Genomic DNA, 14,267 nt, shown 5'->3' on the forward strand with positions numbered 1-14,267 from the left:
TTTTAAAATTAATTTATTTTTTATTTATTTTTTCATATACTGAAAACATTGGGGCATTTAATTGAGGGTTTCCATTTTTATTAAAAAAATGCAATATTTTCTTTAATAGTTTTATTGGTCATATATTTGATTCGTTGTAATATTAAATAAAATTATTTTTTAATCACATTAAAATAATTTTTAAATTTTAAATCTCTAATTTTTTGTATGGGAATGGCTTTTGTAATAAGAGAGCTTTTGAGGGGCAAAAAGTGAATTGCGTCTACCCAAAAGAGGGGATGGGTTACCCAACCATGGTTAAACAAACCCAACCCCAGAGTTAGAATAAAGGTCTCTATTAACCTGACAAAAACTAAAATAAGAAAATAAAAAAAGAAAAATGAAAAGAAAATAAAGCCAAATCCTAAAATACCTAACCTAGGGTTTGACTGAAACATGCAAATCGCGTGAAATCCAGAGCCGAGTTACCGATTCCGGCGAGTTCGGTTGCCGCCGGCGCCAGCTCGGACACCGATCCTTCAATGGTCGACAATTTGGCGCCAAATTCGCATTGGAACCTCGCCAAAACCACTTGTATTGACAGCGGAAATAGCGGTTTTGGAGAGAGAAAGTAGGGTAGAGAGAGAGAAAGAGTGGGCGGGGTGTTTTTCGAACGTTGGGATCGGAGGGCAAAAGGGGTAATTTTTGAGGGAATTGGGAGGGTTTGATTTGGGTGGATTTTCCAGTTTTCTGTGATTGTCGGAATTTGGATTTTTTTGCATGCAATCTGGTGGTGGGCCCGGCCGGAATCCGGCGGTGGGGCCGCCGGGAAGGGCCACGTCGACGTCGTCTGCGTCGCCGTCCTCTTCTTCGTCTGCGGTGTCGACGCCTCACCTAGGGTTTGATTCCATACAACAGCAGCAGCAGCAGCAGCAACAGCAACAGTCTAGGCAGGTTAGGGTTTTTTAAGTTCTTTGAATTTTTGGGGTAATTGTGTGTGTGTGTGTGAGTGTGTGTGTGTGTGTGTTTTTTTTTTTAAAAAAAAATTGTTTGAAATGGTTTGTGGGTTTTGGAAATTGGGAATGTTGTGGAACTGGGTCTGTCTGAAATGTGTGATTAGACTAGTTGATTAACCTAAAATGTTTGATCAGTGGTTTGGGCATTGTTTATGTAGCATTTTTGGAGTATATTTCTTGCTTTTGGAAACCAAAATTGTGTTGGTTTGAGTCTTAAGAAGCAAGAAATGTAAACCGAAACGGTAGTTAGATAGCAGTTTAGTTTGCTCTAATTTTCAATATTCAGTCGATTAATATCAGCTATTAAAAGAGTCAGTTGATTTCTTAATTTCGTAGAAAATGGCTACTGGTTGTTGCATTGAACTGTGAGCTCCTTAGCCCCAACTAGAACCCGATGTGACCCCAACCAAAAAGAAGCCATGATTCTGACTACATTGGTGTCAGTTCCAAAATTCTCTTTTGTCATCCTTCTTTGTATAGAGTCAAGTATTAATATTAGGTCATTCTTCATTATGTTGTTCATCTATAGTTTTGGTGGTGAATTTACTGATAGTCTTTAAATACGAGTTGGATCATTTTTAAAATGCGGGTATACCTTGTATGGGCTATTTAAGTAACAGTCAATATGAATTTTAGGTTCATTTATTGAAGGATGGAAAAGTTAGATTCTGGTTGGGCATTATGCAGCAAACTACACTCGGAAGATCATTTAAGTCTTAGAAATACTGGGACTTTATACTGCCCAAATATGTTGGACTTTGCTTAGAATGATATCAATATTTTTTGGACCTACATGTTTACAGTAGATTCCTCGTCTTTGCACCATGGTAGTCTTCTTTTGTTGCTTTTTGTTCCTGTTTGTTTTTGTTTTGAGGTGTAAATTTGAATAAAGAATTTATTCCTATCCCCAATTCTTCTCTCTTTTATCCTAAATGAGTTTGAACTTTTAAGTAATTGTTACTTTTATCCTTTTCAACTGATTGATTTGGATACTTATCTTCTTAAATATATCTATTTCTTACATTTCCATTATTATGGAAGCTGATTCTGAGCAATGGTGTTCCAACTTCTCAGCTACTTTTGGATATGAATAAATATTTATATCTTACATTCCATTACATTACTTTGTATCGTTCATGCAAGTCTTTCCTTTTAATTCTTGTTTAGACTCTGACACTTGTTCATTAATGTGTTTGGGTTTTATATGAAATAATATGTTTACTTTTTATTTGATGTTATTCATTCAGTCATTACAACAGCAACTACTACGAAAACCTGAAGGAAATGAAGCCCTTCTAGCATATCCAGGTGGTGGTCTACAGGGAGTCATGGGAGGGGGCAATTTTGCATCATCTTCCGGCTCCATGCAACTACCACAGCAGCCCAGGAAGTTCATTGATTTGGCTCAACAACATGGTGCCCCCCACATTAGAGAGGACAACCAGAACAAGAGTCAAGGTGTGGAGCAACCAGTTTTAAATCCTGTACATCAAGCTTATCTGCAATATGCTTTCCAGGCTGCCCACCAGAAGTCGGCTTTGGGAATGCAACCCCAACAGCATGCTAAAATGGGAATGGTTGGTCCTCCATCTTGGAAGGATCAGGATGCCCGGATGGGAAATCTGAAAATGCAGGATCTCATTTCCATTCAGGCAGCAAACCAGGCTCAGGCATCATCATCCAAGAAGCCAGCTGAACACTTCGCTCGTGGTGAGAAGCAGATGGAGCCAGTACAGGCTCCCATTTCGGACCAGAGGAGTGAGTCAAAACCACCCACAATGCCGACAGCAGTTGGACAGTTAATGCCTGGAAATGTTACAAGGCCTATGCAGTCTGTGCAGAATCAACAAAGCATCCAAAACATGGCAAACAACCAGCTTGCAGTGGCTGCGCAGCTGCAAGCAATGCAGGCTTGGGCACTTGAGCGCAATATTGATCTGTCACTACCTGCAAATGCAAATTTAATGGCGCAGCTTATTCCTCTGATGCAAACTAGGATGGTTACACAGCCAAAACCAAACGAAAGCAATATGGGTGCACAGCCATCACCAGTCCAAGGCCCAAAGCAGCAGGTGACTTCTCCACCAGTTGCAAGTGAGAATTCTCCCCATGGTAATTCTTCAAGTGATGTTTCTGGGCAGTCTGGCTCTGCAAAAGCCAGGCAGACAGTTCCACCAAGCCCTTTTGGCTCAAATCCAAATGCTGCTATAGTTAACAACACTAACAACATTCCAGTGCAGCAGTTTTCAGTTCAAGGCCGAGAGAGTCAGGTGCCTCCTAGACAGTCAGTTGTGATTGGAAACGGAATGTCCCCCATGCATCCCCCACAACCATCTGTGAACATGAGCCAGGGGGTGGACCATCCATTGCATGCGAAAAATACATTAAGTGGCCAAGAATCCTTACAAATGCAGTACCTCAGGCAGTTGAATCGATCTTCCCCGCAATCTGCCGTTCCTCCTAATGATGGGGGCTTGGGAAACCATTACCAATCTCAGGGTGGACCGCTTCCTCAGGTGCCCCAACAGCGTTTTGGGTTTACCAAACAGCAACTACATGTTCTTAAGGCACAGATACTCGCATTTCGGCGTTTAAAGGTCTGAGAATATGCTTGTCTTTCGTTTTTTTCCTTACCTTTTTTGTTTGCTTGCTCTAGATGCTTATTGGCTTCTTTAATTTACTTAACAAGTCTTGAGGCGTTATTCATTTTATTTTACTTCAACTCAACAGAAAGGAGAAGGTACTCTCCCTCAAGAGCTTCTTCGATCTATTGCTCCACCACCGCTGGAATCACAGTTGCAGCAGGCATTTCTTCCTGCCACAGCAATTAATCAAGATAAATCTGCTGGGAAGAATGTAGAAGACCATGGAAGGCAATTGGAATCTAATGAGAAGGATTCACAAGCTGTGCCATCAACTAATGGACATAATTTTTCAAAAGAGGAAGCGTTTGCAGGAGATGATAAAGCAACTCCATCAACAGTTCATATGCCAGGTGCCCCTACTGTGATGAAGGAACCCATACTAGTTCTATCTGCTGGGAAAGAAGAGCCACAAACTACTTCATTTTCTGTTAAGTCAGACCAGGAAGTTGAACGTGGTATTCAGAAAACTCCTATTAGAAGTGATTTTGCACCAGATAGGGGAAAGGCAGTTGCACCACAGGTGGGTGTATCTGACTCTCTGCAAGTTAAGAAACCTGTCCAAACAAGTTCCACACCCCAGCAAAAGGATGCTGGCTCTACCAGAAAGTATCATGGACCACTATTTGATTTCCCTTTTTTCACTAGGAAACATGACTCATTTGGGTCAGCAATGATGGTTAATAACAATAGCAATCTGACATTGGCATATGATGTTAAAGATCTTCTTTTTGAGGAAGGCATGGAAGTTCTTAACAAGAAAAGGACAGAAAACTTGAAGAAGATAAGTGGTTTACTAGCAGTGAACTTAGAGAGGAAAAGGATAAGGCCGGATCTAGTTTTAAGATTGCAAATCGAAGAAAGGAAGCTTCGACTTTTAGATCTTCAGGCACGTTTGAGGGATGAAGTTGATCAACAGCAACAGGAGATAATGGCAATGCCTGACAGGCCATACCGGAAGTTTGTTCGGCTATGTGAGCGTCAACGAATGGAGCTCATGAGGCAAGTACAGGTCTCTCAAAAAGCCATGAGAGAGAAGCAACTGAAATCCATTTTTCAGTGGCGTAAGAAGCTTCTTGAGGCTCATTGGGCTATCCGCGATGCTCGGACTGCCCGTAACAGGGGAGTTGCCAAATATCATGAGAGGATGTTGCGGGAGTTTTCAAAGAGAAAGGATGATGATCGGAATAAAAGGATGGAAGCGTTGAAGAATAATGATGTTGAAAGGTACAGGGAGATGTTGCTAGAGCAGCAAACTAGTATTCCCGGTGATGCTGCAGAGAGATATGTTGTTCTCTCTTCATTCTTGACGCAGACAGAAGAGTATCTTCATAAACTGGGAAGTAAAATAACAGCTGCCAAGAATCAGCAGGAGGTGGAGGAAGCAGCAAATGCTGCAGCAGCTGCTGCACGAGCACAGGCATGCTTTGTTCAACTCTCTATTCTTTTTCCCCTCTTGTGATTAGCTGGTTGTTAGTCTTGTGTTTATCCTACATCCCTGCCTCGTATTGGTGAACAAAATATTTTTCGTTTTTTTTTAATGGAACCGTGTGAATCGGTGGTTTCCATATTTTACTAATTTGGTTGTTTCTTCTTTGATAAAAGGGTCTATCAGAAGAAGAAGTTAGGACAGCAGCAACTTGTGCTGGAGAGGAAGTAATGATACGGAATCGGTTCATTGAAATGAATGCCCCTAAGGAAAGCTCTTCTGTTAACAAGTAAGTTTATTATTTATATGATCGAATTTGTTTTCCTTGTGTGTAGGAGATACTAAGAAAAGTTTAAACATGTTGTTTGATTATTAAGTCTCAACCGATAGTTGGCTCCATGAGATGGAATTTTTATGCTAAGGGTTTATGGAAAACTTGTCTAGCATATTCTGTAATGTTCTTCATATTTATTATTTGCAAATCCTCAACTGGATATATCATCAACATGTCTATCTATATTTACATTATTCTTAAGACAGGGCTATCTCCCAATGTTCTTACATTGATGTTCCATTTCCAAAACCTTTTTCCTCTTTTCAATAATTTATTGTCTCTCATTTCCAGGTATTATACTCTTGCGCATGCTGTGAATGAAAGGGTCATGAGGCAGCCGTCAATGTTACGGGCTGGAACCTTACGTGATTATCAGCTTGTAGGTTGCAATATTGGATACTTGTCATTCTGTCATTTTGCCTTGTGTTCCACTGGTTCCTGTTGGAGTTGAGTTCTGTGTTAACAATGGTATGCAATTTGGCAGGTTGGGTTGCAATGGATGCTCTCCTTGTACAACAACAAACTGAATGGAATTTTGGCTGATGAGATGGGTCTTGGGAAAACTGTACAGGTGAATTTCTGCATATTCCTTATGGCATACTGCAACTACTTTCAAATTTTATGTTTAACAATTAAGGGTTTGTGCAGTGTTTGATTGTTTCTTTATTGGACAGGTAATGGCGTTGATTGCTTATTTGATGGAGTTCAAAGGAAACTATGGTCCACATCTTATTATTGTTCCTAATGCTGTTCTGGTAAACTGGAAGGTTAGTGGTTTGCATGATATTTATTACTGCAACAACAAACATCCTCCTAGCTTGTCTTTCCTTCCTTTCTCTTTCTTATATAACCGACTTCATTTCCAGAGTGAATTACACAATTGGCTGCCATCTGTGTCCTGTATTTATTATGTTGGTGGAAAGGATCAAAGATCGAAATTATTTTCTCAAGTAAGCTGTGCAAATTTGCTTATTTTATTAGTGTCCAATTTTCTGCTATAGTGCTGAAAATCCTTTCTTTGTCATGTGTTTTATAGGAGGTGTGTGCCATGAAATTTAATGTCCTTGTGACAACTTATGAATTCATCATGTATGATCGTTCAAAACTTTCAAAAGTTGATTGGAAGTATATCATCATTGATGAAGCACAACGGATGAAGGATAGGGAATCAGTTTTGGCACGTGATCTTGATAGATATCGCTGCCAGAGGCGCCTACTTCTCACAGGAACACCATTGCAGGTCTGGCTAGACTGCTCTATAATATAGTCAGTACATTTTTGTGCAAGTATAGATGTGTGTATATCTCTTCATGTTTATGGATTTCAGAAAGCCTAACAAAATTGTCTTATTTCCAGTCTTTTCATAGGAGACCATTACATTTTTCCTGCATCTACATCAAACTAATAAATGCATAATAATGCTAACCATTTAAATGAAACCAAGTTCTAGGACAACTTGTTTGATCAAGGACAAGCCCGATCTCAAACTCAGTTTATGATACTTACTGCTGCTCATTATGCTTTCAAGCCAAGTCTGACACTGAGTTTCAGAAAGGATCACAAGTTGAGATGAGCTAATCATGGGTATTTGTGGTTGTATAGGCTGCTCATGCAACCAAATTTTTGCATGCCCTTCTGCCTCCCATATGTAGACCTGTGCTCATTTTGTTAAAGTAGCCTTTTCTGTTTCTCTTTGTTTATGGCTATTTACAGTTTTAATAATATCAGATCTATCGACTTTTCTTATAATTTTTTGAGGCCAATTTGAATTGCATCCAAGATTTTGACAACTAGAGTCTAGCATTGTGAATGGTAAAATTTGTTACCAACAAATTAATACAAGGGCATATGTTCAGGACATGGAAAGAAAAATCATATGCACATGGACCTTTATAGCAATATTTTTTAAAACAGTTTTCAGAAACCAGTTTTTAAACAATTTATAAAAACAGTTCTCTGTTGTTTTGGGGAACAAAATTCAGTTTGGAAATTGAATATATAAAATAGTTTTCTTGGCTTATCCTCTGTGAAGGTATTGTGCGCTTATGTATGATACAAAAGTTCCCAATGTATTCTCTATATATTCAATCATTTCTTATTATGCTCTACAAAAAATACTTGAAAACACCTTAAATTTTTTTTTGGAAAACAATCCATTGTTTCCAGTCAAAAATTTGTCAAAAATGTTTTTTGAGTTAGAAAACTATTTTCAAGAACAGTTTTCAAACAAGTCCTTAATCATTCATTTTTAGTTTGGCTTATTATGATAAATACAATCTTATGTGAAAAAAAATTGTGGAATTATTCTGACAAAGATATTTTCAATATTGTGTTCTCTTGTGATTGGATATGTTTTGCATGTTGAACTAAATAAGTTTCATTCATCTGTTGATTGTACTATACTTACAGGAAATAGATAATTTGATTCTGAGATCCTAAAAACTGTAATGCAAATTAGAAAAAGGCAAATCTTTGTAATTCATGCATAGGAATAGAACTGGCTACTGGAAATTTTCATTTTTTGTGCTCTATTTCAGTTTTTTTTTTGAGTTGAGGTTAATATGGACTGATTTTTCTTTTGCAGAATGACCTGAAAGAACTCTGGTCGCTTCTAAATCTGCTTCTTCCTGAAGTTTTTGACAATCGAAAAGCTTTTCATGATTGGTTTTCGAAACCTTTTCAAAAGGAAGGCCCCACTCATAATGCAGAGGATGATTGGCTTGAGACTGAAAAGAAGGTGATCATTATTCACCGACTTCATCAAATTCTGGAGCCTTTCATGCTCAGACGCCGTGTTGAAGATGTGGAAGGTTCACTTCCTCCTAAGGTATGTGTTGTTAGTCTTTGGTGGTGAAGCCCTTTGATGAGGCTGATTCTCTAATACAAACATTGAATTGCAGGTTTCGATTGTTTTAAGATGTAAAATGTCAGCTATTCAGGGGGCTATTTATGATTGGATAAAGTCGACTGGAACCCTTAGAGTTGATCCTGAAGATGAGAAGCGCAGGGTCCAAAAAAATCCAATTTACCAGGCTAAGGTATATAAAACTCTAAATAACAGATGCATGGAGCTCCGGAAAGCTTGTAATCATCCTTTGCTTAATTACCCATATTTCAATGATTTCTCAAAGGATTTCCTTGTGAGATCTTGTGGGAAAATGTGGATCTTGGATAGGATCCTGATAAAACTTCAGAGAACTGGGCATCGAGTATTACTTTTCAGTACAATGACAAAACTCCTTGATATACTGGAGGAATATTTGCAATGGCGACGACTTGTCTACAGAAGAATCGATGGAACTACTAGCTTAGAAGACCGTGAATCAGCTATTGTGGACTTCAATAGCGCTGGTTCTGACTGCTTTATCTTCTTGCTTAGTATCCGTGCAGCTGGTCGGGGTCTTAATCTTCAGTCAGCTGACACTGTTGTCATATATGATCCCGACCCAAACCCTAAAAATGAAGAACAGGCAGTTGCTAGAGCCCATCGCATTGGACAGACCAGGGAAGTTAAAGTCATCTACATGGAAGCTGTAGTTGATAAAATCTCTAGCCATCAAAAAGAGGATGAGTTTAGAAGTGGAGGTACTGTTGATTCAGAGGATGACCTTGCTGGCAAAGATCGATATATAGGATCCATTGAGAGCCTCATTCGGAATAACATTCAACAGTATAAAATTGACATGGCAGATGAGGTCATCAATGCTGGGCGTTTTGACCAGAGAACAACACATGAAGAGAGACGCTTGACTTTAGAAACATTATTGCATGATGAAGAGAGGTATCAAGAAACTGTTCATGATGTTCCCTCACTGCAGGAAGTGAATCGCATGATTGCTAGGAGTGAAGATGAGGTTGAATTGTTTGATCAAATGGATGAAGAGCTCAATTGGATTGAGGACATGACAAGGTATGACAATGTACCTAAGTGGCTCCGTGCCAGTACAAGAGATGTAAATATTGCCGTTGCAAATTTATCAAAAAAACCATCAAAAAATACTTTATTTGCTGCTAATATTGGAGTGGAATCCAGTGAAAAGGGTTCTGATTTATCTCCCAAAACTGAAAGAAAAAGGGGGCGGCCAAAGGGAAAACCTGTTTACAGGGAATTGGATGATGACAATGGAGAGTTCTCCGAAGCTAGTTCTGATGAGAGAAATGGGTATTCAGCACATGAAGAAGAGGGAGAAATCGGAGAATTTGAAGATGAAGAGTTTAGTGGTGCTGTTGGTGCACAACCAAGCAATAAAGATCAATCAGAGGAAGATGGTCGAATCTGTGATGGTGGATATGAGTATCTGCGAGCTCTGGAAAGCACTAGAAACAAGCATATACTTGATGAAGCTGGTTCCTCTGGGTCCTCATCTGATAGTAGAAGATTGACACAAATGGTGTCTCCTTCTATTTCTTCCCGGAAATTTGGTTCTCTGTCTGCGTTAGATGCCAGGCCAAGTTCTCTTTCAAAAAGGCTGGTATGGATCTTATCTTTCTAAGTTCACGTTTTACCATTGGAGTGGTTGCCTTGTGCTATTTTTTCATTTTCATTCTGTCTTTGCCAGCCAGATGAGCTAGAGGAAGGGGAAATTGCTGTATCTGGAGATTCTCACATGGACCACCAACAGTCTGGAAGTTGGATTCATGACCGTGATGAAGGTGAAGATGAACAGGTTTTGCAACCCAAGATAAAACGGAAGCGTAGTATTCGGATTCGGCCCCGTCACACTGTGGAAAGGACAGAAGAGAAGTCCAGCAATGAGAAGTCGTCTCTCCAGCGTGGAGATTCTTCTCAGTTGCCTATGCAAGTGGACCATAAATACGAAGCACAGTTAAGATCTGACCCTGAAGCCAAATTGTTTGGAGAATCCAATGCTTTTAAGCATGACCAAAGTGATTCATCATTGAAAAGTAGGCGAAATTTACCATCAAGGAGAATTGGCAATACATCAAAATTGCATGCTTCACCAAAATCTGGCAAGTTGAACAGTATGTCTGCTCGTGCAGAGGATGTTGCTGAACACTCTAGAGAAGGTTGGGATGGTAAAGTTATGAACACAGGTGGCCCTAGGATGCCGGACATTATGCAAAGAAAGGTATCTCTACAATTGAATTTACTATATTAAATTGCATGCTATGGTACTGTTCTGTGGATAAGGAATCTGCTAATAGTCAAAATTTGTCTATTCAGAAACCAAGATTCTTTTCCTTGAATATTGTTTATTTTTTAATGAAGCCTAATCCTTTCATCTACCTATTCATTTGTCCTCTTCATAATTTCCATGTTAAAACTTGTTGCTTGGTATGGATTGTTGAGTGAGATTTACATACTTCCGCATCTCTCTCTCTCTCTCTCTCACACACACACACACAAACACACGAGCACACTCATTATGGCGATCTTGTGAGTAGATTTTCTTAAAATGGTTTTTGCTGACAATCCAATCCACTGTTGGTGAGAGTTTGATGTCTTATCTCCAGTTTTATGTCGTCCAATGCATAGGAAATTAGCCAGGAATGTGTTCTACAAAGAATGATATCTTATAATATGATTTTTGCTGAAAGTATGATGATCTAATGTTGGTGGGAAGTTGTTGTCTTTTTTAAATGCATCCCATGTTATGTTGTACCACTCATAGAGCCGTGAATTTCTTCTATAGAGAATGATATCTCTCGTAAGATGATTTTTTCTGACAAAATGATTATCTAATGCCGGTGAGAGGTTGATCTCTTTTTTAAATACTTCTTGTTTTATGTCATGGCCATGAATTTATTCTATGAAGAAAGATATCTCATCAACAAATGAAAGCTCTTGATTTTACTGGGTGGTATAAATATTATATTGTCATGCAAATCATATGGCTAGATGATGCATAAGATCTTTGCATATGTAACTTACCTCTCGAAAATTGCTTGTCTAACATTTGTCATTCTTTTTGGATAGTTACAAGTCTCCTTTTTTCTCTTTTTTTTTGTATATGAGCATATAATTGAAATCACCTGAGATTTATCCATATTTGCAGTGTAAGAATGTAATTAGCAAGCTCCAAAGGAGAATAGACAAGGAAGGTCATCAAATTGTACCTCTGTTAACAGATTGGTGGAAGAGGGTTGAAAATTCTGGTTACATAAGTGGACCTGGGAATAATATTTTGGATTTACGAAAGATTGATCAGCGCATTGACAGGCTTGAATATATTGGAGTGATGGAACTTGTGTTTGATGTGCAGCAGATGTTAAAGAATTCTATGCAGTATTATGGGCTCTCACATGAGGTATGCCTGCATATTCAATTTGTGTTACTACTTGATTACACCCTTCGGCACCAATAAACTGTTTTAAAACAGACAACCTTAGGGCTTCTGCATAAAGTAGCAAATGTTGTTCTAAGGATTGCTCCATAGTCTAGGCTGAGGATTAGGTTTTTGTCTTATTTGGTTTCTTTATAAGCTTGTCTGGAGCAACTCCAAGGAAATGATGGTTTTTAGATTCTGATGGTATCTAGAAATCGCTTTAAGTACTACTTCTAGACATATTCTGTACTGTGAATTTCTTTCACACAGGTCCAGGACAGTAATTTAGGATAAGTTTATTTAAGTCAAATCAATTCAACAGAGCTTCCATCTTAACTATTTGGGTAGATGGTTAATGTTGCCAAAAGTTAACAAGCTTAAAGTGCACTCTAGCCTAAGCATGTATTTCCCAAGCCCTGTTCTGGATGTCCTGGATTTTTCTTGTCAAAGATCAATAAATTTGTCTTTTACCCTCTTTTCACTGTTCTCCATCTACAGTTTGGGCTATTAATGAAACAGTCTGCATGTTCATCACATATTCTGTTGAAACCCTTATTTTTCCATCAATCGAGTAGCTTAGACTAAATATGCATTTCAGTGTTGAAAAATTACAAATGCATACATGAGTACCTCGGTCCTTATGTCAGAATTTCTCGAGATTCTGCTTCTGGGACCTGTGTGCATGACTACAAGTTCAAAGATAAATGCCTATGGATCTTTAGCCCTAAACAACAATTTTTTTTAATATAATTTCTTGTTGTTCAAGACTCCCACTAATATGGAACCAGGATTTTTCCTGTTGTGCTGTGAAATCCTGTACTTTGGAGAATGGATTTCTATGCAGTTCAAGTTTCTGGAAATTTCCTTTCTGCATTGTTTAGTTGCTGGTAAAAATTTGGGGAAAGAAACGAAGTTTGGTCATTTTCAGCTATTTTGGACTAAAAGCTAGTCCCAAGGACTTCATTTTTCATATTTCAAATTCTTATTTCATTTTCTAATTCCCTTTTTGCAACTAAAAAATGCATTAAAACTTAAAAGAATCTATCTGGCAGATTATCTCAAAATTATTGCTAATAATGACATCCATAATTTTCCAATTATTGATGAAGAAAACTTTCTAGGGTATTTTGTTTTCTTAGTTTAATAAAATAAAGTGAGAATCTCATGCTATGCTACAATGGACAGGTGAGAGTTGAAGCCAGGAAAGTACATGAGCTCTTCTTCAATATCTTGAAGATAGCATTCCCAGACACAGATTTCCGAGAAGCCAGGAATGCAATCTCTTTCTCTGGACCAGTATCCACCCCTGCTTCTGCTCCATCCCCAAGACAGGCAGCTGTTGGCCAAGGCAAACGGCACAAGCCAATCAATGAGGTGGAACCTGACCCTTCCCCTCCCCCAAAGCAACTGTTGCGAGGGGCCGCTGCCGCTGCCGCTGCCGCTGCTAGCGAAGACATGAGGGCTAAAAGCCACAATTCCCAGAAAGAATCAAGGCTTGGAAGCAGCAGTAGCCGGGATCAGGATGATTCTCCACTGCTTACCCATCCAGGAGATCTGGTTATCAGTAAGAAGAAGAGAAAAGATAGGGAGAAATCAGCAGCAAAGCCGCGATCAGGGTCATCTGGGCCTGTGTCACCCCCTAGTATGGGTCGTAGTATTAGAAGCCCGGGTCCAGGTTCAATGCAGAAGGATGGGAGATCAACTCAACAAGCTACACATCAACAAGCGTGGGCTAGCCAACCTGCTCAACAGGCCAATGGAGGCAGCAGTGGCGGTGGCACGGTTGGTTGGGCAAATCCGGTGAAGAGGATGAGGACAGATGCTGGAAAAAGGAGACCAAGCCATTTATGACCCTGCCCCCAAGGTTAGTGTATGACGTAATGGAAAAAAGAAATTTGTTGCTATTGATTCCTGGTGGTTAGTTTACTGGTGGCCTTTGAAGGCCTGTACAAGTGCCATGCCCCATACTGTTAATAGTGTAAGCTTCTTCTTTCCTCCCATGTATCTTCTCTATTTCCATGATTTGGAATCCCATAGTTAATAGCTGCTCCTTGCAGGCATAAAATTCATCCATGATGAACTTTTCGATCACTTTAATTTTTGTCTCCTTTCTTTGCCCTTTTTTTTTTAATGAACTTTTTGCAGGTCAATATTCCTCTATGTTTAAGTGAGGCTAACCTTAACTTTGTGTTAGCATTAGGGAATGAAAATTTTATTCCATTTTTTCATTCATTACTAAATTTGAATTACTTATTAGATAGAAGAAAAATGCTTAGGTACCATAGTGGTGCCCGCAGAACAATCGTAGAACACCAAGGTATAAGGGTATAAACAAATAAGATTAAGATATAAATAATATGACTTAAAAATGTATATATAGCATCTTTTTTATGGATGGTGATAAAATACATATATACTGTAGTTGTAGTCGAACCTTGTGTAGAAATGAGAATAGAAATAAAAAATTCATTCAGGATTTATTTTTGTTCTTATTTTTCTTTTCATTTATACTTTTATATTCCAAACATACCCTAACACCCTAGAAGCTGCTTGAAAAGCAAAAACGAAAAATGGTGGAAC

General features: G+C 38.8%; 1 protein-coding gene across 1 annotated transcript; it reads left to right on the top strand.

Annotated features, from left to right (window-relative positions):
* The first annotated feature begins 374 nt into the window (after positions 1 to 374).
* Positions 375 to 13,809, top strand: LOC117932096 (ATP-dependent helicase BRM). The gene is made up of 14 exons (XM_034853137.1): positions 375 to 933; positions 2,243 to 3,592; positions 3,726 to 5,057; positions 5,243 to 5,355; positions 5,692 to 5,779; positions 5,885 to 5,971; positions 6,075 to 6,167; positions 6,267 to 6,350; positions 6,437 to 6,640; positions 7,985 to 8,227; positions 8,301 to 9,872; positions 9,960 to 10,490; positions 11,418 to 11,669; positions 12,873 to 13,809. The coding sequence occupies exons 1-14, from the start codon at positions 760 to 762 to the stop codon at positions 13,536 to 13,538; spliced, it is 6,789 nt and encodes a 2,262-aa protein (XP_034709028.1). The 5' UTR covers positions 375 to 759; the 3' UTR covers positions 13,539 to 13,809.
* The last annotated feature ends 458 nt before the right edge of the window (positions 13,810 to 14,267 follow it).

Source organism: Vitis riparia, chromosome 15 (assembly GCF_004353265.1).
Source record: "Vitis riparia cultivar Riparia Gloire de Montpellier isolate 1030 chromosome 15, EGFV_Vit.rip_1.0, whole genome shotgun sequence".
Taxonomy (NCBI): Eukaryota; Viridiplantae; Streptophyta; class Magnoliopsida; order Vitales; family Vitaceae; genus Vitis; species Vitis riparia.